At 36.4% G+C, this 23,345-nt stretch overlaps 1 protein-coding gene across 4 annotated transcripts in view; it reads left to right on the top strand.

Annotated features, from left to right (window-relative positions):
- The window catches only part of LOC140156748 (protein kinase C iota type-like), a 135,428-nt gene that overhangs the window by 13,830 nt on the left and 98,253 nt on the right, over positions 1–23,345 (top strand). For 2 of the 4 annotated variants that reach the window (XM_072179700.1, XM_072179698.1), the window contains exons 1-2: positions 5,762–5,783; positions 5,964–6,078. In XM_072179700.1, coding sequence (XP_072035801.1) covers positions 5,777–5,783; positions 5,964–6,078 — 122 coding nt within the window. In that variant the 5' untranslated portion in view covers positions 5,762–5,776. Of the gene's footprint in view, positions 1–5,761; positions 5,784–5,963; positions 6,079–17,797; positions 17,944–23,345 lie in introns of those variants that run through there. The other 2 variants (XM_072179699.1, XM_072179702.1) reach the window with 2 other exon arrangements.

Genomic DNA, 23,345 nt, shown 5'->3' with positions numbered 1-23,345 from the left:
CTGCGTTACTTCTTGTGCATACTTTATTTGAAAGGCATACATGTGTAGGAAGATTTTAGCTAAATCTTCCACAGGGGTAGTGTGGGTTTTAAGTGGAATAGCCAAATTTACCGACTTGGAGATCAATATCAGCAAGTAGAGTAAGATAAAGATTGACTAGTTAAGTGTACTGGTCCAGATTGGTTGTTTGCAAATCTAGTTGACTAGTTCCCTGTAAAAATTGGCACAAATGGTGTGTTGACCCATAAACTGAACAAAGTATAGGTCTGATCCCATTGTTGTGCACATAAATATTGGAATTTGGGATGAGATCTCTAACCAACATGAAACAAGTCACACTTATCAAGATGTTTAGGCGTGCAGTAGTGGAGTAGGTGTGTGATTTCAACCAAATTTGCACTCTGAGTTGGGCATGTGATGATGATGCTGTCATTGTTGTCATTTAGAATAATATTATGATACAGAAATACCTGGAGAAAATAATAATACATTTGAACTGTTTGTGATGAAAGTTCATCATTGCTCAGCCTCTAGTAATACCAGGGATGCCCATACCAAAAGCAAATTCCTGGAATTAATAATAGTAAAAGAAAGCCATGGATTCATGTCTTTGTCAGGTCAGGGTGTTAAACCTGTGAATGAACTCTCAGAATTCAAATCATGCATGTATAATTTACTACCAGAATGTACCTTGTATGTCATTACAAGCAATAATGACTCAAACAACTAGTCCAAACTAGAAGACCTGTTTCTCTGGTGCCTACAAAATGTAGGTTCTCTGATGCCTATGTTCTTGTTCTAACCCTAACTGTGTCCTAGTTTTTTGCTATCGGAAGGGAAAGAAGAAGAAACGAAAAAGGAGAGAAGATGAACAAAGAAATCACTTGGTACCTCCGGGATTCAAACCTCGGACCCCTCGCATGTCAACCAGAAGATCACTGGCTGCAGTTCCCTCGGATCGCAATCTGCAAACAACAAGTGCATAGCGCAGGTACCGTGATGCGCATTGTGCCAATTAAGAGGAGCGTAGCACCGACATCAAGGCCTAACAGTAGATTACTCCCAGGATTGCTGCAAATCGCGTGCTACAAATCGCACTACTGGAAATGGTAGGGCGGACGGTCAGGTGTGCTAGATTGCAATCAGTAAGAAGTTTAGGAATTAAGGTGTGCTATAAATCGCACTTGGACTGTCAGACATGTGATATTGTGCGATAGCACTCGCGTGACTCAATCCCTGTTGCTTGGTGCAGAGGCTCTAATTACTAGAGCTATACAAGTACATGTACACATTGGCTTGTAATGAGAAGGTGTTACTTCTAAACTTTGTTGTGCTTTCATTTTGTTTTAATCTGGGGTTTTAATATTCTGTATTTGCATGCCCTCTTTCATGCACAGTGCATTGGCAGGGAAAAAGTTGGGTCTGTCTATAAATTAGACTAATAATAAGAACTTGAGAAAAATTGTAACACAGTAAATCATACACATGATTAAAGTCAGATTGACCCCATTACTTGAGGTCAACATGGGTAATACATGCTGTCTACTGAGCTGGAATTACCATGTTTATTTAGGGTAATGTTGCAAGGCAAAGTATTCTTGATGTCATGGCGGGGTCATGGCTCCCAAAGAAAGAATGTTTTTTATGCCTCCACAGCTTAAAATGAAGCTTTAAAGTGAATATTATTTAAAAATGAAGTGATGCTACTCTTCAAATTAATAAAACATAGTTTAACCTATTTGTTGATCAGTCTTCCGGTCCCAAGTGTCAATTTTTACTCCATGAAATGTAGTACATGTCATACATAAAGGTGTCAATGAGGACACATTAGTAGGCACATCACACAGAGGGCTTTATGCTTAATAAAAGAAAGAAATCCGTCATGTGAACTACCTTGAGGATTCCTAGTCCGGACTACTTGGAGCTCTGTCACTACAATTTCCGCTGATATCTCCGCACGCAGGTCTGAGACGTATAGGATCAACCATTCAAGGGTACACACAAAATATCACTTAATAGTTATTCGCATAAATACCACATCCTACCATTCCTCATGTGACGATAAGAATAAGGAAAACATTTTGAGCTCATTTGAAGGTGTAAAATGACCAGATTTGTGACTGTATGGATTGCCGACATGTTTTGAATTCTTACCACGCGCTTGAAGGCCTATGGTTCAGGGTGCCCCGTTTCTCCAAATACTATATGAAGAGCTTAGTTTCAAAACCCCTTACATCCACTTGCCCATATATCCTTCATGGTTCTATAGTGAGGAAGGAACAACTGGTGGCCATGATGTTTCAAGCTAGGGGATTCCAGTCCCTCAGTTTTTCCTCAAATTTATCCCCAAGAAATTTAGGGCCATTTTTAATTTTCCCCAAGTGCTACTGCCATGTGAGCAAGCCATATTGCGATTCCCAAGTGCTGAACTTAACCTATTATATATGATTTTGTTTTGATTTATATATTTAATATGGTTCAATTTGGCATGCAATAGGTCACAGTTGAAGCTTCCTGTTCCATTCCCAAAGTTGTAATTTCAAAGCTGACGTCATCAGGCATTATATAACTCAAGGATTCCAATCTTCAGTTGTATGAACATGGGGTTGACTAAGGAATCGCAATTCTCAAGTATGCCGATCCTCAAGATTTCTATGACCATCAGAACGCACCTAGTGGCTCTCAGTGTGTTTCGCCAGGGCTGGTTTCGCTAATCCAAGCTGTGTCAAGTCAAGGAGCTATATGAACATTATATAAATTTATTCAAATGCCAAACAACACGATAAATGGGATAACAGGTTCATATTTGATGGCAGCTATTAATTACAGTTTTCAGCAAGGTCCCATCTCACTTGACAACATGCATATATGCATACCCCGTTTATCTATTGCGTAAAAAGAAGTAGGTCACGCTAGGGTCATGCGATGCTACGGAAGCTTGTTCAAAGTATGAAGTGCCAATATTTGATTCGATTAGCCAATCAGGACCCCACTTCGGTAATTACGCAGTACCCATGTTGCTACATCGGCAAAAACGTATGAAAGAACTCTGATAACAAGGCTTATTAAGCAGGAGCCATCTTTGGAACCAGGAGCTCCTGATCCAGGCATACTTAATATAAGATAAAACTTGTTTTCCATAAAGTGTGAAACATCAATAATTGTTTATTCTTATATGAGCCTTCAGTTGTAGGAGAGCTTTTGTCTGATTCCATCTGACATCATCAGCTAGATCTGTTATTTTAAACATTGTACATGTAGTCATAAAATGATGATCTTGATATTACGTCCAAGCCACATATGATGGAAAATTGTAAAAACAATTTTCATCTTTATTCTTTACTCAGGCATCTGGTTAGATGTACATTGACAGTAACATAGTAACATCAATATCATCATAACATTAATATCTAAATAGAACATCCACAGTAACATCAGTGTCATCATAACATCACCTAGCTGGTGACATCATGGTGTCTGTCCAAAGCTACAAGTAGAAGTTAGTAAACAACTTACATGATGGTGACGTTTGGCCTTATAAATGTCATACTTTTGTTTTTTAGGGACTTCCCTTCAAAATATTAGCCTCAGTTATATCTTTTATTAATCCACATACACACAAGCGCCTCATCAAACCACATCTTTAGTTACACGCTGACATTTCCGATTGTGTGATATTTCTGAATGACATTTTACCACTAATAGCTTCCTCCCACTACAGGTGCGTGTACGTTTCCCCGCAGAAAATAATAAAAGTAGTCCTATGTCAGACCTATGCTTGTAATTAATTCTTAGGTACAGTACCTATATTATTTTCAAATGTATGAAGTAAGACATTTTTTCCAACTTTCTGAATGTGAAAATATTTTATCATGAAAAAAACTGTACTGTATTTTGATATATTATGTTATTAATTTTTCATGCCAGGGATTTGTCAGAACATTTCATCTGTCGTAAGTTTCGGTTATTTATTTAGTTTTCAACTTTTGTATTATGAACATTAATAAAAATTCCCTTTAAAAGGGAAAGCCAGCCTCAATGTAGAAGAGGTCTTGTAATTAGTTTTGGTCAATGTGAAAGGCATTTTTAGGATCACGCTTACATCTACATGACAGTCCACCAAACCATCAACGATGAGAACATGCACACTGAAACAGCAGAAAACATTAATTCCTAATCTCATGTCAACTCTTTTAATTCATTACATGTACTCCAAATTGTTCTGGTCTGTTTGTTTTGTTGTTGTTGTTGTTGTTTTTTTTTTGTCTTTTCAGCTTTTTACCCACGATATCTCAATTTCCAATTTTGTAATACCAGAACTTACGAACTCAATATCTTCGCTTAGGAATGTCCGATTTCACTGCTTTCGATATATACACTGCGGTTTGAGTTAACTTACATGTACATTTTATTTTAAAATAACTTAATTAATTCGCAATGTATAGTTTAAGCCTACTATATTATAATAGATAGTGGCCAGCACATTTATAAAGGACTGGTTACTCACTACAATCTTCACTCTTAAACTGTGTTTTTCTGAATGTGCTGATCATGTTGATTGCTAGTCGGAAACTCCTGCGAAGCTATGGACATGGCATCTTACATACTCCATTCTATAACAGTCTGCCTAGTGCCTTGTGTGTTTTCTCTTCAATCATTTTGTTGAATGTAATTTTATGAATCAAATAGTTATGTGTCATTTTATTTATAATAAAGAAGTTATTAAATTAATAAAGTAAGACAATTTATTTATCTATAAGTGCATGTCAAATGGGGTACATTGTTCAATACTATATGCATAAATTATGCCCATATTATAGCTAGGCCCTAAAAACTTTATTTTGCATCGGATTTTTCCGTTGAAAAGACAAAACTGATGTTTATGATAGCAACCATTTCTTTTCATCAATAACATTTTGAGTCATTTTTATCCATAAAACGACACAGGATATGATAGATAACTACTTTCACATCAATATGGTCCATATGATCACAGATTGTTGAGAATCTGTGATATGATCCGGGATATGATGAAGATTTTGATTCTATAGATCTGTTATCAACATGACATCACGCTGTTCAGTCGTCAAGGAGTCAGGACCCCCGGTCAAGGACACTGATATGACATCATAGGTAATGTCAGATTTTCTTCTGCTGCCCATATTATACTATATATTAACTATTATTGTTACATTTAGGCCTTTAAACTTTTAAAGTCATAATTAATTAGTTCAAACATAACTTTGGTAATACTCACTCGTTTTGTTCGTTGAAAGCGGCAAAACATACTTACTTTTCCTAACAAATCGAATTAAAATATTTTTAAAAAATTTAACCACAAAAAGTAAAAAAAAAAAATCATTCCAATACCACTAAAATATAATCTCTTGAGTAAACTGACCCCAAACCTGAAACAGGTACCAGCCCCGAATGGGCTGGCGAAAACACTTGGGAAATACATGAAACCATGAACATAAAAATAGCATAAAATTTGCCATTCTAACTTGATTCGTCACCCCAAAGACATGAATGTGAGAGGTCACTATCATCTCTTATGACCTGAATGAACAAATAGAAAGTGATCATAGAGAATAGATATGTAGAGTGGACACACACACAGCATCTGTCTCCTCCTCCTCCTCCTCATTGCTGGTGGATTGCTGTGTATGTCAGATGGTAGGCAGGGGCAGTAGCCCCACTGATACTAGTATCATCTGATCTCTCTTAGTATGAATTGTAATGACTATTGAGTGCCAGTATGGATTGAGCTGTAACCATGAACAGTAAGAGCCCGGATACTTTTACATCTTTCCATATCTGCATGCTGATAATGCAAGTAGATAGAAAGATACTCATCTTCATTTTGATGCGGAGGAATTCGCCATCCTCCTTAGATGATTGTCCGGTCGGAGTTGTACACGTGATTGATTTTCGATCTATTTTTTTTTCTATATTTGTTGCAGAATTCAAGTGGCTTTTCAAGTTTGATCTTGTTACTCCACACGTCCCAATGCCTGCAGAAATGATGGGCCAACAAGAAGTTGAATTGAAGATTCCCATCAAGGCTGCCTATAATGGGTAAGACAAAAAGGAGCTTCCTTGTTATTTTTGTGATGTGATATTCTTCTCTGTAGAAAGTGTTTTGATAGATACACAAGAGCAGGGTCTACTATTTATGCAAAGTTCTTGGCCATTCTGAGGTCATGTTTACCCAATATGGTCAGGTAACATGCATAATGGAGCCGAGTTTGTATTTCTCTGTCTCGGCAAACACAATGTCTTACTGAAAACATTTAAATGTTGGGTTATTTAAAGTGTATAACATTTATGTAAAAACATTTTTGATAACTTGCTGCAAAACATTTAGTGTTGACAAAATGTGTTGCAAAAATGTTTGCCAAAATATATTTTACAATAACATTTTGACAATATTTTTAAAATGAAGTGTTTTTACATCAATACAAAATATTTAAAAAAATGTTTTTATGACCTTTATATTACCTGACATTCAAATGTTATTAATTTTTAATTTTAAAATGTTTTAACCATAACCAAAACATGTTTGTAGCATTTAAAAAATGTGTTGGTGTTTTCTGGGATGTCACTGAGTTATAACAATAATTTGATGTACTCAATTCAGGAAGTAAATTTTGAAGTACCGTATTATGAATTATTATGCAGCACAAATTTTGAGTGATTGGGAAATTGGTCCTGAATACAGTCTGAGTTTTTATACATGGCAAAACAAACAAAGCATCTAAAAATACTACATTGTATTTTGATTTTTTCCCAAAAAATATATTAAGGGGGTACTACACCCTTGTGGTAAATTGGTGGCTATTTTTGCATTTTTCTCAAAAAATAATAACACTGGTAACAAAAGTTATGTATATTATTGGGGCAAGGGATCCAATTACTACGCTGAAATTTCAGTGACTCAAGACAAGCGGTTCAGTATATATGATAGGAAATGAGGTACATCCTAGCGGTACCTCATTTCTTATCATAAATAACGAACCGCTTGTCTTGGGTCACTGAAATTCCAGTGTAGTAGTTGGATTCCTTGCCCCTATATTATACGCAACTTTTGTGACCAGTGTATTATTAGTTTTTGAGAAAAATGCACAAATAGACACAAATTTATCGAGGGGTGTAGTACCCCCTTAAGGTAACAATTTAAATATTATATCCTGAAAACACATGAATGAGTTTTCTTCCAAAATTGTTCACCTTTGCTATTTTATTTAGAAATTTGATTATTTTGCAATTTTCTGTAGTCATGAAAATTATGATCCATTCGACTGCCAGTATACAAATATTACATGCCTATGAGTGTGATAGTACAAAATATATCATGAGGTCAAATTTTGACTTTTCTATTTCACGAGGTGTAGCCGAGTGAAATAGATCAGTCAAAATTTGACCAAATGATATATTTTTACTATTACACGAATATTGGCATGTAATATTTGTATTATATCATGATATCACATGGTTTCTTTTCATGCCATGTGATAGTCACGGCTAAAGTCACTGTAATCATGATATAATAATTATTATCTGGTAATGTGTTAATGTCTGCTGTAAATTAACGATATATTTTTCACATATATATCAGAATTTCTGACTTCAGTGTCTTAATTTCTTTGATTTGGAAATCTCATCTCATTCAGTAAAAGTCAAGAAGTAAAATATAGTGGATTTGGTGATCCTTTAAAGATGAAATCCTTTCCCTTTTTCTTGCCTCGTATAACAAAATGACTAAAACTAGAGGCAATTTAATCTTTAAGTAGATTATCAATCAGTGAAGCTTCTATTCTAGGTCATTTTCATTAGGTAAAACGATGTCCTTTGAATGCCACAGCAGCGTATTTTCATTTTAGCGTTTTTGATAAAGTACTCTTCAGTTGACAAAATTGTGCACAAGTATCTAAACCTGCGCGTGCACATTGTATCATTTGTATGCACCTTTGTTTCTTAACCATTGAGGTATAGGATATATAATTTTTGTGGACAAGCACTGATTAGGGTACTACAAATTGACTACAAGAATGTACTACCTACATGTACATGCTATGCAAAAATTGAACAAACCTGTCCATTTTTTGGCTAGAAGCTTAAAACTGTTTGAAATTGAGGTTATAGTGCCCTCAATGGGCATAGATAGAAGCCCAGGCCATTTAGTTGACAAGTGAAAAAGGCGAGTTATGAGAAGGCGAGTTAATTGGCAAGATGGAGTTATGGACAACGGCAAAAGGTGGGTTGTTGTATGAGAATGTGACTTCTACCAAAATGGGGTCTTTGGGTAAGAGCCAAAACAGTCTTACAGAAGCCTTGTTACATTGAATTTCTAGTTGTGAATAGATGCAAATGGCTTTGGTGTTTAAAAGGTAAGTATTGACATCAGTGATCAATTTATGTTGACTGAGATGATATTTAAGTACTTAAGGGTATACTGTGATTGAAATGTTGTGGTATGGTGTGGACAATAGTCTCCTCAGCAGCCAGTTTGGTTCCGCTCACTCCAAACAAACAGTCTGCCAATGGCGACTTAAAACACCATTTCTGATTGGCTAAGAAATTTCTTTTTATAGTCTAGATGAAAAGACAACATCAAAAAGTTGGATCCGGGAATTTGATTGACCTCTGGATTGAACCAGTGTTAGCCAATCAAAAAGAACTCTTGTATGGAGGGAGCGGAACCAAACGGGTTGCTGTGGAGACTATAAACAGGTGCATCCTCATCAGGTCACACATCTTTGGACACATCACTGTCCACCCATGTGTAGCACAGTATGGTAACTTGATGCTTTCAATTTGGTATTGCGCTAATTACAATATGGATTTTATGTTGGTACTTTGGCAATAATTCTATGCAAAGCTACGCTGGATTTGTCTTTCTAATTTTGACTACATGTACGATTATGACTTCCTACCTTAAAACTGATCAAAGCTATGGACAATAACGGTTTCTTTATCATTTTCCTTAGTTATAATTTCCCCATTATTTTTGTCTGCCTTTCTTTCCCTCCTTTCCTTACCTTGTTTTTTTAGAGTTTTAAGGGGTTCAATCGAACCTCTCGAACTAATTAATTACAGGCCTGCATAATGTTTGTTGCCAATTTGCTAGATTTCCATACACTATCTAACATATTGGGGTATTCCAGTTGAAATCCATACACCCCCAATGGAAGACATGACCTTAATCTTTCACAGAGGGAGTATGTATTTTAAATTCAGTTACCTGATTAGGCGACTCCATTTGAGATCTACACCCACCCAAAACCCCAGTGTGGGATATTGAGGTCATGTCTTTCATATGGGGTATATTGATTTCAACTGGAATAGTCCATTGCTGATTTCCCTTAAAAGTACCTCGCAACTTGTTGACATTGCTAGGAAACAAACAGTCTCACACACAAGATCTCAACATCAGATGTATAAATCTATAATACACAAGGCATTGAACTCAGTATTGAGATAGGAGGCTACATTAGCAGTGTTGCATTAGGAAAGTACCCTTTAAAGATGCAAAATATTTGTGAGGAAATTTGAGTGGAGCAAATAATGGCTGCGATTGATTGCCTGATTTACATTTTTGTCTCTGTTGGGATCTGAGTAAAGTAGTACTAGAAAAGAGAAACAGGAAAATCTTTTGGCATGCATGTCATTTTTGTAATGATTTGCACTCGTTTATGTTGCCTCCCATCACTTAAATTGGAAAGTGGTGCCCAGGTATGCCTTATTATCATTGTTGCAATTTTGATGAGCACTGCAATCAGTTGCTTTCCAATAATCATGTATTCATTGACTGAAGACCCTAGTTTTCACAAAATAGAAAATAGGAGGAAAGCATCAATGGTTTTAGTAGTACATTATATACATTTCTGACTGAAGAGCACTTGTATTCATTGAAAAATAAGTACACATTATATGTACGGTGATGTACCTAACCACTGCTTTTGTAAGCTTTGGGTCGTTAAAACACTTCCCAGGTTTTGTCCTGACTTGTAAAAACACGAAACAGATTTTGTCCTGGACAAAATTTTGGAACTAATTGTGACTGGGACATTTTTTGTCCCATCCAAGCATTCTGTAACTATTATTGAAAAATGTTTTTCAAAAAAATGAGTGTGTTCAGGAAACCTCCTCTTTCACGCAAATTTCCCAGACCTTTATGTCAGCTATAATGTTAAAGATATCTCCAATGGACATACTCAGCATCACATTTAATTAAATGTAGACCTACAGATTCAGAGGCAAAAGTATAATCCCGCACTTGTTAACAAGACAGCAGCGAGGTGTAGTAGATTAAAGTAATATCTCAAAAACATTTTGCAATGTTTTCCCTTTTACATACATATTTTGGTCAGTTTTTTTCTAAAAAGCTAAGGGGTCAGATATATGCATCATAACACAATAGAATTGATTAGGAAGTAAGTAATTTCGACTTGACATGCTTGAGGTGATTCTTACATGCATTTCATCAGTGTTTTGCATCTTCAACCAGATTATAATAAAGGAAAAGCTTTACATACAAAAATTTCTTGAGGAAATAAAGTCCTTAATATCCCCAGGTAGTCCTTATACTACCATTTTAATCTCTGAGAGTAGAAGAAGACTTTAGTATATGACCACATAAGATCAAAAACATGTTGATGACCTGCCAAGAGGGTTCTTAGTTAAACTTAAAGGTGCATTATCCATCCACAAGTGAATTATTTTACACATATTATAGGTAAGGTAAAGGTAAATCAAGGGCTCAGTGCAACAAAGACTCATAGATCTATTAACTCCCCTGGGTAATGATGTGTATAAATGCACTGATGGAGATGAGTCTTTGTTGCGCTGAGTGTGCAACCCTGTGCGATATATCCTAGTTGCCAGGATAATGGATTTCATTACATCTATCTTGTATCTCACCCAGTGTGCTCCAGTTGGTATTGTCTTGTACACTGCATCATCAGTATCTGAATCAATGAATGTGTTATCACCCGAACTGTTTCTACTGCGAACGTCACCACGTATCGACCAATATTAACCACCTCCAAAGATGGTTGACCGTTGACGATGAAGTTCATTTGCATCATCCCGCATCACCCTTTATCTGTTTCTACTGGGGCTGTTACTGAATATTCTATGCATCACCCCGAATTACCTCGCATTCATTGTCAACTGTTCGTTCAGTAGAAACATGCTGATAAGCATTGCCTTCTTATACCTACATCACCTAGGTTTCATTATCATTGCGGTATAGGACTTTTTATTTTTTCGGAGAAGAGCAGGAAGGGCAACTACTTGATTATATTTCTACATGTTCATACTACATACTCTGAAAATTTTAGAAAATTCGCACGTATCCGTTTAAAAAAAAAAAAAATCACATTTTGTTCCTAAAATGGGGTTATAAGCGCCCTCAACAGGCACTCTCTCCATAGGGCTACATGTAAAGACCAGTTATAGACAAATGGCCCTAAAATAAAACGGACTCGTTCATTTTTACTCAAATTTTGCATATGATGTAGAGTTAACATCTGGAATGTAAGTAATGCAAGTGGTGTCGTTTGCTGCTCTACTAAATTCATTTATAAAATGTCCGCCCCAGACCACGGTGACATACATTTACTTGGATAATTAGTCTCATCTCCTGTCTCCATATTTCTGGCCACAGATCCTGGAAAGAACAGGATCTGTGTTCTGCCCCATCGGAATCAGCACAGGAAAGATGTTGTTGACTTGGCAACCATCCTCACCTCATTTTTGTCTCGCCTGATAAGGCAGGAGACTATATAATCACTTTTCCGTGCGTATGTGTGTGTGGGGGTGTGTGTGTGTGTGTGTATGTGACAAATTTGGTTAAAGTTTTGGTTAAAGTTTGCCTTCCGCCTATTTTCTCGGAGACTATGAGTCGCACATTCCTCAAACTTGGTGGGTGGGTGCATCTTGACCCGAGACAGAACCGGTTTGTATTGGTTAGTGCGTCAAGGTCACTGAGGTCATGTAGGGGTCATCTGAGGTCAAATTAGTAAAAACTGTCGTATGGGCATGAAACTTGGTTGGTACAGTCAACATTTAAAGCCTAATTTTTGGAAGGTCATTTCAAGGTCACCAGGGGTCATCTGAGGTCCAATTAGTAAAAACTGTCGTATGGGCATGAAACTTAGTTGGTACAGTCAACATTTAAAGCCAAATTTTTGGAAGGTCATTTCAAGGTCACCAGGGGTCATCTGAGGTCAAATTGGTAAAAACTGTCGTATGGGCATGAAACTTGAGGGGTACAGTCAACATTTAAAGCCAAATTTTTGGAAGGTCATTTCAAGGTCACCAGGGGTCATCTGAGGTCAACTTAGTAAAACTGTTGTACAGGCATGAAACTTGGTGGGTATAGTCAACATTTAAAGCCAAATTTTTGGAAGGTCATTTCAAGGCCACCAGGGGTCATCTGAGGTCAAATTAAGTAAAAACTGTTGTGCGGGCATGAAACTTGGTGGGTACAGTCAACATTTAAAGCCAAATTTTTGGAAGGTCATTTCAAGGTCACCAGGGGTCATCTCAGGTCAAATTTAGTACAAACTGTTGTGCGGGCATGAAACTTGGTGGGTACAGTCAACATTTAAAGCCCAATTTTTGGAAGGTCATTTCGAGGTCACCAGGGGTCATCTGAGGTCAAATTAGTCAAAACTGTTGGTCGGGCATGAATCTTGGTGGGTACAGTCAACATTTAAAGCCAAATTTTTGGAAGGTCATTTTGAGGTCACCAGGGGTCATCTGAGGTCAAATTAGTAAAAACTGTTGTGCGGGCATGAAACTTGGTGGGTACAGTCAACATTTAAAGCCAAATTTTTGGAAGGTCATTTCCAGGCCACCAGGGGTCATCTGAGGTCAAATTAGTAAAAACTTTTAGATGGGCATGAAATTCGGTGGGTACAGTCAACATTTAAAGCCAAATTTTAGGAAGGTCATTTCAGGGTCACCAGGGTAATCTGAGGTCAAATTAGTAAAACCTGTTGCATGGGCATGAAACTTGATGGGTACGGTCACCATCAGCCAGATAATCGTGCCCAGCCGATAACCACCAAATTCATTTACCTCTACCAAAAGTAATCGCGAAAGCAGGCGAGACTCGTGGTTCGAGAACCGCCTTGTCTAGAAGATGATGTAAATAACCTCACAAGTAGCTCATTGGATAAGGTTAAATTATCTCTTGGGATGTCATCGGTGTGAATTAAAGCATCATCTTGCTCTCCTGATTATCTTGATAATTTGACCTGCTTAGTTATAATAAGTGCAAAATGTATAAAACATACGGTATACAAAAAGATCAGATTTTTTTTTTTTTTAAGTTTATTTTTTTCGGTTTTGGAGTGTCCCTGGACCTAGACCTAGATGCTAGGATCATTCATGGTTGACCTAAAAAAAAAAAAAATAAAAAAAAATTTCAAGATATTTTGTATTTTTTAATATGAAAATTGATACTTTGTTTTCATGTCATACTCTATTAATGATTTCAAAATGCATTCAAATTCAATGCATTTTGAAATCATTAATAGAGTATGACATGAATACAAATTATCAATTTTCATATTAAAAATACAAAATATCTTGAAATTTTTTTTTTTTTTTTTTTTTTTTAGGTCAACCATGAATGATCCTACATCTAGGTCTAGGTCCAGGGACACTCAAACCGAAAAAATAACAAAAAAAAAAAAAAAAAAAAAAATTTTTTTTTTTTTACCATTTCTGAAATTTTTCGAAAAATGGGGGTGGGATTATACTCGAGCATGGGACTATACTCGGACGAATACGGTACTATTTTCTTGATATGAGATGGGCAAATATAACTTGTCATATATAATGTGACAGGCAGCTGAAATGTTTCCGATGCATAGTCTTGGTGATATGTTGGTATATTATGCATATTTAGAGCTCACAAAATCAAAACTGTGTGTGAGACACATGTATAATTTTTACTTGACCGTATCTTCCTCAAAATGTTGGCTGTAAGTAGCGTTTGATATTATGAGATAAACTTGGATCAATTTATTAATGGACGCAATTCTAATATGAAGTAGCCCTACTATAGGGCCTTTTGATCATGGCAATCCCTAAAAATTTGTGTTGTATCCCGAGAAGTGCTAAATTCAGTGACTGCTCCCCCCTGAGTCCAGATGAAGCTATCACTGGGTTTTAGCGGTTCTCGGGGTATAGTGTGTTTAAAAAAGGCCCTCTAGTAGGGCTAATGAAGCAGAAGAAGAACAAGTGCAAGCGGAAAAGTGATCTGCAGATCACTATCAGTGCAGCTTTGAGTGCTACTTCAATCTCAATTTTATATGAAAACAAACTATAAAGCTGGCTCAATCACAAACCCATATTTTAAGTACCTCGCTTATTAGGGATGAATATGTTAACTAGTCACTCCAAACTGGTAACTCAATTCAAGCATAAAGACACTGGCAGATAAGATTCATGTATTATCACTAACGGTTGCAAGCTTGCTTGGAAGGATGACTGCTTGTTTGTAAGGATGCTAGGAACCTAGTGCCACACCCTTGTAGTAGTCTAACCATGATGGATGTGCATAAATTAGGTAAAAATTATGTAAGGTTTTAATTTTAGTATTCGCTTGTGAAGGGTCAGTGGTGTGCGCAAAAGGGGAGGGGTGTTTTGGGATTAAATTATTTATTGCAGCTACATGTCATCAAAGAGAACCGGATAAGATCAGGCTCAGACAAGAATATGGAAAGAGGTCTGATTTTAAAATGCAGAAGGAAAACTGGATAATCGAAGAGAAAAAGCTGTAATGATGGTCATGGATCTGCAACCTTCCTCTCTTACGGCACTGCTCGGAATCAAACTCAGTGCGGATGATATACCGATGAGAGGAAAATGTTTTGACCAAACCTTTCCTCACACAGTATAGACGAATCTAATTTCACGCAGTCCTATACCTCAATGGCTGCCAAAGTTGGGTCCCCGTCGGCTCAATCTTACCTAAAATGTGAAATAATGCGGCCTTTGGAGGGAATTTTAAACTGCATTGTATCACCTGTGTTACACGTAGACAAAAGAATGATGACAGTTTACAACACAAAATAATGTAACATTGATTTTTAAGCGGGTTTTTGGTGTTGCGGGGACCCAAAGATGGCTGACCAAATCCTGACCATGACTTGGCTTGTTGGATTCGTCTATACAGTAATAGCTGTTTTCACAAGATTGCCCTGGAAAAAGTCCATGAGGTTGGACTACTCATAAAGATCTATTGCATGGTGTACTTAAACTCTAGCCTGAAGCCAGTGGATTTTAATTAAGTGGATGGAGCTGTGGTGTATCAAGTTCTCCTTAGAAAATGTACACCTTGCGCCCTTTAATTCAACTTATATCTGTAGGTGGTTCAATACTCAATATTAGTGTCATAGGCTAGGTAAACTTAAAAGGGACATTAGAATACTTCATCATAAAAGGATAAAAATTATATTTTTTTTAAAGGGCATGATCCGTGACAGTTTAAAAACAATAATTGAAGTTTGTTGTATGCAGAGTCTAACTACAGACTGGCTAAGTCCCCACATCATTTGTTTTAAATGAGGACAAATCATTCCATGATGTGGGACAGACAAAATTGCTATGCTATACCGCGTATTGTTTGCGACTTTTCATGTAAAAGTGAAGGTATGCAATGCTCTATAGCATAAATGCGAAGGCAAGCAATGTGTGCATGATTTATTAGATATGGTTGATAGAATGATCAGTCCTCATGAATATGCGAGAATTCTCATTGCATACAAAGCACAGGGACTTTGCCTGATGGTGAGCAATCTATACCTGTTTCATGATGAATGATCGGCCCTCATGAATATGCAAGAATTCTCATTGCATACAAAGCACAGGTACTTTGCCTGTTGGTGAGTTATCTATACCTGTTTCATCTATGGTTGTATATTACAAAATTGTGAATTTTTAGTTCGTTGCAATATTGATTGTCGGCCATCTTGGCTCAAACAAAATATTAATTATTCACAAGTCAAGAAGTAGGACAGTGGAATATCTTAACTTTTTAAGTTAAATTCATTATTTTGTTCTCATCAATTATTAGTAAGTTTTGGTTAAATTCTGGCCAATTATTCATTACGGGATTGAAGATAATTCATCTCTAGCCAGAAAAAAAATTAATTAATGATCACAAATGATGATGAAAAATAAAATAATCTAGAAATACCTGAGTAGCCTAGGGAGAATTCATAATAAAGTTGCATAAAAGAAACACACATTGACCTATATCAATAGAGACTGCTAAAGGCTTACAACAACAATCTTATACCCCAGTGCAAAGTTCAAGAGCCTGCTTTGACCAGTATGATAAAACTAAAATTGACCTTCAAATTAAAGGATGAGGTTTCATTAAGCAAAGTACTGTGAGCATGGTGAGTGCACAGAGTAGTGAACTTGGTCTATGTGATGTTGGAAGGAAAGAGGTCTTTTATCTGTTTTGAAAAATGCAGAGGCCACTCAGGCCAGAGACCCAACACAAAGCCGATGATTTCATACAATGATGTGATGTAAAGTTATTATTGTCATTCATGATGGCCATGTTACAAATTTGTTTCATGAAAATAACAGTTTTATTGCTTAAACGTCTATATTGAAAATGTATTTTTCGTTTACTGTTTTAATGCACATTTAATATGTGATCCACAAGTATGCAGACTTACTTCTGGTGGTTTAGGCCAAGGAAAGTCGATTTTGAGTTTCCCGTCACCCGCCCTCACTTCATTTTCTGACCCTCACTTGAATTCATTATTGTGATTTTCCAAAAAATACCGATAAAAACTGGTTATATTTGCAAAAAAAATTATGAATATCCCTTTATTTTTAGTGGAAAAATCAAAATCAAAACATACATTTTGCTGTCAACCTTGCAGACTCTTTTTAATATACTTTTGAATCTCATTTGGGCTAAACATCCATCTTCAAGTGAGTGAGCGGCAAATAACAACACATTTTATATGTGTGTTGGTCATATAATGAAAGGCAGAAAAATAATGAATAATGAATAATGAAAAAGTTACCTCACTTGTTTTCAGAAATTATGTGACGGGAAACTCAAAATTGACTGTGAGTGGCCTTAGTGGTTACTAATGCCTGTTTGTGCATTAAGAAACAATATGCAAATATGGGTTATTTATGTGCAAGATTGGAACAATTACGCACTTAGCAGTCAATTGTGAGGTATTAATGATCGGCATTTGAGGGGTATTATGAGCTCTGTACCAGATTAGAAGTACGAATCCCAATTGCAATGCCTATTGGAAAGTTGCACACCCATGTACAGATTGCGAAAAAAGAGAGAATGTTTAATATATTAAGATTCATTGCATTAAATCATGAACATTCTGATTATTAAATAATCACTGCATAATAATATTGTAATTCACATGACTTAATAATAGTCTAACACCTTTTTTAACCATTTATCTCAATAATTGATGATAATTCAATTAAAGGTATAAAACCGGGACTAACTACAAATACAATTTTTTATCTGGCCCTGTGAACTTTACATAACTAATTTAATATTCGTAATTTTATACTACCACCGTACCAGTGACCCAGTCAGGTGAATTGTGACCATATATGTAGGAATATTAAATTTGGCCATTAGAATTTGCATAGTGATAAGACACCTTTAAACCAATAAGATGCCTTGTACAGCATCGAAGCTAGTTGGCACTGATCAGCGAGCGAGTGAGCCGATCTTCATTCAATCGGTGCACTGACTCACTGAAATAAGTACATGTCGTGAGTGGTCAGCTGCCGTTAGAGCATGCGATGGTGTTGTCGGGTACGTGCACACGTCTTGATAGGAGTGGTACCGTGCAGAGAATACAAATGGAAGGGTGGCACGGGAGAGAGAGGCCAGGTGGTGGATCGGATATAAAACAGGTCAGTACTGGATGATGAAATCTTATGCAGCGTCTGTCTTTGGGTTGATTTAATCTTTGTATACATGTAAAATATGCATTATTGGCTTGTAATTTGTAAAACTGGAGAAAGTGCAATCATGGACTGTTCATTGTAGTGATTAAAGTAAAGATATATGACAAGACCAAGCCATTTTTTGTATGTCTTTTTTTACAAAAATCCTTTAAATCTGTATTGAGCGCACCTGCTTGTAAATTTGATCAAAACTGGACTTTACCTTGCCAGAGATATGACTATTTATATTGCTGATGAAATCTAAATACAAATTAATTGAACAAACTTTTGATCATGCCCCAAATCAATTTTAGTTTTAAATCAATCATTTTATTCGGCCATGTCACATATTGATAGAGCAGGAACTTGCAATGCCAAAAATATTTTTTGAAAGATTTCAATTTTGAAAGGTATTATTTTATGTCACCTTCCAGGATTTGTATGTTTGCATTTGTGTATACTTGTGCTGAAAAGTGTGTCATATTTCTCTGTAAAATTACAATTGAAGCAAATAAAATCAATCCCTACCTATGTTTGACTTGTTAGCCAAAGTACAATTTAAGGTCACTGCGAGATGACATCCATGTACACGCCAGAATATTGAACTAGTTGGCGAGCGAGCAAGCGAAGGGAGTGACTGATGAAGACGCCTAAGAAAAAAATTGCGATGGCTGTGGATCATAATTATGCATAGGTGCGCTCAGCGCTCACAAGAACAGCAAAGTTAGCATGCACTGGAGCAAGTCAAGTTATTACGAGGCTAACGCATCTCTAGGATCCTCGGAAAGGGATGAAATCATGCGTGATTGGGATTCTAATAATGCAAAAATCGCTACATAATGTCAGTATTGCAATTTTTTCATACAAATGTTGATAACTTGAATTCCATTTAGCTAGCAGTGTTAGACTCACATTTGTCAAAAATAAATGTTCAGACTATATGTATAAAGGGTTATTCTGCTGTATCACTGTTTAAATGTATAATGTAGGTAGGTGTGCCAGGTAAAGTGTTCAAATACATGAAATATTCAGCAAATACCTTGGAGAGAGCATGTTTAGTTTTTGACAAGGTAAACTATAGTGTGTTCGGATCATTTTTGTAAGAAAAAGCCCTTGGTGCAAGTTATGTTATCCAGTCAAATTTCCGTTGGCACTTTTAGAAGTTTATAGCAAATTTAATGGCTAGTCAATGTTAAATTTAGAAATAGATATATACAATATTAGAATTTGACTTTTGTCCATTGCCAAATGAAGGCATAGATAATTAGTCTGGTTATAAATGAGATTTCTTGGACATGGGAACATATTGGATCCATTTCTTTCAGTGTTGCAATGTGTGCATCAGAAAAGGTATTTACTCTGTTCCAGAGAAGAATGCAATATTTTGCTCCAATCACCATTGTGGATCTTATAATTATACCATCAACCCTAACAACAGAAACTCATGAAAACCACTGCGCATGCAAGTCATATATACCCACGGAATTGCTGGCCAGGCCAGCGAAACCCCAGTGGCTACAGGTCGGTGATCTTCTGCGTGGCTTGCGAGGGGTCCAAGGAGAAATATAGGAGAAATTAAAGATGGCAGAAGCAAGCAATGTATGAATTTGAAATTGTGCTTCTTAAAAGTTAGTACATGTATCAAATTTTGTTCTCCAATGGTCTGTGTTATGGCAATATTGTAAGAATGGTTGCTCAGATTAAGGTCCATTCTGATATGAGTGTCCTTAACTAAGGTCAGTTTGTTCAACTCTTGTTATGTTTACACATTCTTAATTTGACCATTAGTGTCTCTAAAATAGAATGTATTATTAACAGGTCAAAGATCCAACATATTTGTTTACTAGTCTTTGTACTGAATTAATATTCTTGATATCCGAATGCAATGTCACCTTTGTTTTAATTTAATCAGTTTAATTGTGAAATATTTGAATTAGCACAAATCAGGTTAAAATAAAATAAATCTTCACCAGGATTTCCATAATTTTGTGTGTGCAAAATTGTATGATCATGTAGCATCTATAGTGAAATAATTGGATTTGTTAAAGTTTGAAAGGGTGCAGCTGCAGCGAAATTTACGAGAATGTCTGATAGTGAATTGGTATAAAGTCTGATATTTGGACTTTGCTTTGAGAGCAGAATCCATGATCTGTATTATGATCTAATCTAGACAAAGGAGGACATTGGCATGTAAAGTTCATTTCCAGATTTTTTTTTCATTTTTAATTGAAGCTGATTATAATTAAAGCTGATTGATGGCACTTACATTGAAGCTGATTTTAATCACCTTCGTTCCTGTAAGTGCTATCAAAATGTATTGGCACGTCCAGCCCTTGCCCCAATCTTGGGTTTTGCATGCCTTTGGTAAAGAGAGAGAAAAAAGATCATGTAAATTCCAAGTTTGGGTCAAAAATTGTCACTTTTAAGAAAATTTCAGATTTTTTCTCTCATATGCTTACTATCGAGCACTTTTATTAAAACATGCAAACATGAAGAGCCCCATCCACAAAAGTGTAAAGGGTTTAAGCAAATCATCGATACACATAGTTATATACAAACAAATTTGTGTCTCAACCACATTAGTTCAGTTGGTAAAGCACCGGACTAAGGTACAATTTCATGTTTTCAAAAGCGCTTGATAGGAAGCACATATGCTAACTATGAGTTTATACGGTATATACAGAATTGATCAAGAAAAAACTATTTGGCAACATTTTGGTTGATAAGGTCACATGACCTTTTTCATCCAGATAATATGCACTCATATCATGATCACAGAAGAAGGGCAGAAGACAAACTTGAATGAATGAATAAAATGCCACTTCAATCTCGCTATCTTATAAATTTGAAATTATTTTCAATATTTATGGAAGCCATGGGTTGAGAAGGGAGTTGAATGATATGTCATCATTGGCCGGCCATCCTTCATTATGGAGGCTTAGGGACTTTATGATCAGACATATTTTGACATGAAGCACCATAAGATGATGAAATGATGATTGAAATTCTCTTGCATTATTTATGAGAGAATATGCTGCACAGCACTTTGAAGTAGGTAAAATTTTGTGGTACAATAGTGCAAAATGGAAATCCTAGATGCAACCAAGTGAGTGGGTTGATGCATAGACCATTTGGTTGATGTAGGTTTAAAGAAAAAGCAAGAAACAAAAAAATATATAATAATAATTAATAACTGAACTATGTGAACTTATTTCAGCTTACAAAATAATTAAAATGTGAAAATAAATTGCAGGTTTTAAAGTCGTCCAGGAATAATGAGCGTTAATTTTAATCATGACCATGATGATAATTAATTCAGGAATTCTAGTGTTGGTCGTGTCCTCTGTGACTTCACTAATTGCCATGGGGCATGAGTGCTTCATATTCAAATATACTGTGATTACAAAATTAAAACAGAAAAAAAATGGACATTCCATAATTAATTTAAAATCTTGTTAATTAAATGAAGTATTTGTAAAATTTAATGGAAACCTTTTTTTGAATATAAATTTCAATTTGATGGACATGCAATTGCTATTTATTGTGCAGCAGCTCTAATTAGAGGGAGAGAGAGAGATTCATATTCCAAAACAGATCCCTGGTTTGTGGAAATGATACCGGATGCAGATATTGGTAGAGCTGTTAGTGGTCGGCTTATGGAACGAGAAGGCAATGACTCTTTTATTAAACCACGCCAAATTCATAGTGGCTTCACTGGCTTGCAATCATCCATCTCTACCTCATGCTTAGTGATAATTCAGATAGTCCTACTAGAGAGACATTCTAGCTATCAGTATCACTTACATGTATATGAGATGAATGCCTAAAAGTATGGTTAGACAAAAGTGGTTCGACAGATGAAGCTATTATTTGAACGATCACCAGGTTTGAGGGGCGAGTCTTGAACTGGCAGCATACTTATTGTGTAGCATCATGGGGTTGAGGGGCATGTGTCCCCCAATCGATTTGAAAATTTAGGAAATCCCATAGAAAAATTACCAACAAACTGCTTGTTCCCCCCCCCCCATCAGGCCCAGTGCCCCAATCATGGTCTGTGCCCCCAATAGGATGACTCACGCTACGCTACATGCATGAATGGAATTCGAAACCAGTCTTAATACATTGTGTAAAGTTACGTAAAATTCTTCCTGTTGCCAGTTCGAGGCGCTACCCAATATGGCGGAAACCTGGAAAAGGGTTGAACTTGAGATACTTGTCCCCCCTTTACTACTGATTAGCTATCCTTTATGTCAAGACAGTAGATATCAAATTACACACCAGTAGGAAAAGGACCAGACTCTTTTAAGCTTTGCGAAAATGTCGAGCATAGCATGAGAATCGCTTGCAGCGTGCAAACAGCAAGCACACCAGCGCGGTCACTACTCTCCTTTGGATACTATAAAAGCGACTGAGCCCATGGTATTGCAAGACTGTTTATGAATGTGTATGTTTAGAACAACTAGATGGAGCACTTTTTAGATGCTAATAATTCCGATTGTATCAGGTTGGACTATTTAAAGGGTGATTTGAATGACTGGTTTATTGTAATACATAGTACCTATCTATAGCATGTCAAAAGTGCATTGAAATAGCTGGAAATCAGGTGTTCATCGCTAATATATAGATGAGAGTACCAGGATTCTGTAACTCCTGTGAAAAACTCTCGCTCTATTCCCAATTTGTAACGCTATGATTTGAAATTGACTGGAGCCAAACCAAACACAGTCCACTAGCCTGTCACAATTCAGTGATTATTATTTCGGATGATATTTGAAATATGCATTGTGGATGAGTGAACTTTTAATAAATGGAATGACTTTGATACAGGCAGATAATATAAATTATTTGATAGGCAATCATGTTTGTATGAAGGTACATTTTGACCAGAAGTAACCTTCCTATATGTAGTTTGTCCTCTGTCCAGTTATTGTTATCATTGCTAAAAGCACTCCTAGATTCTATTGGTAAAATAAATATATAAAAAGACAAGATGTGACACATGAAATTGACTGACAGACAGACAGACTATGAGAGACAAACACAATATTGAGATAAAGCTGACAAGCTCTCCTTCATCTTTATAGTAAGTTTCATCTTTAATCCAGTTCATAAGGGAGCAGCTTGGCACACTGGTTAGGGTCTTTGCCTTTGGTGCAAGAGGTCCTGGGTTCAATTCCCTGACGACCAAAACAAAAAAATCATATCCACTCTCCCTGTGGCTCATCTGGTAAAGGCAGGGCAGATGACCCACGATTAAAGACCTTGTTACAGTCGGTTCTGATTCCAGCTATCTACAGCGACCCCTTCACCAGGTCACTTGTGCCTGGCCGAAGTTTCCTCAACTGTTAATGCCTAGATATGCTTGACTT

This window comes from Amphiura filiformis, chromosome 7 (genome assembly GCF_039555335.1).
Source record: "Amphiura filiformis chromosome 7, Afil_fr2py, whole genome shotgun sequence".
In the NCBI taxonomy this organism is placed as follows: domain Eukaryota; kingdom Metazoa; phylum Echinodermata; class Ophiuroidea; order Amphilepidida; family Amphiuridae; genus Amphiura; species Amphiura filiformis.
Note: the sequence above shows the minus strand (reverse complement) of the source record. Positions and strands in the feature narration are given on the sequence as shown.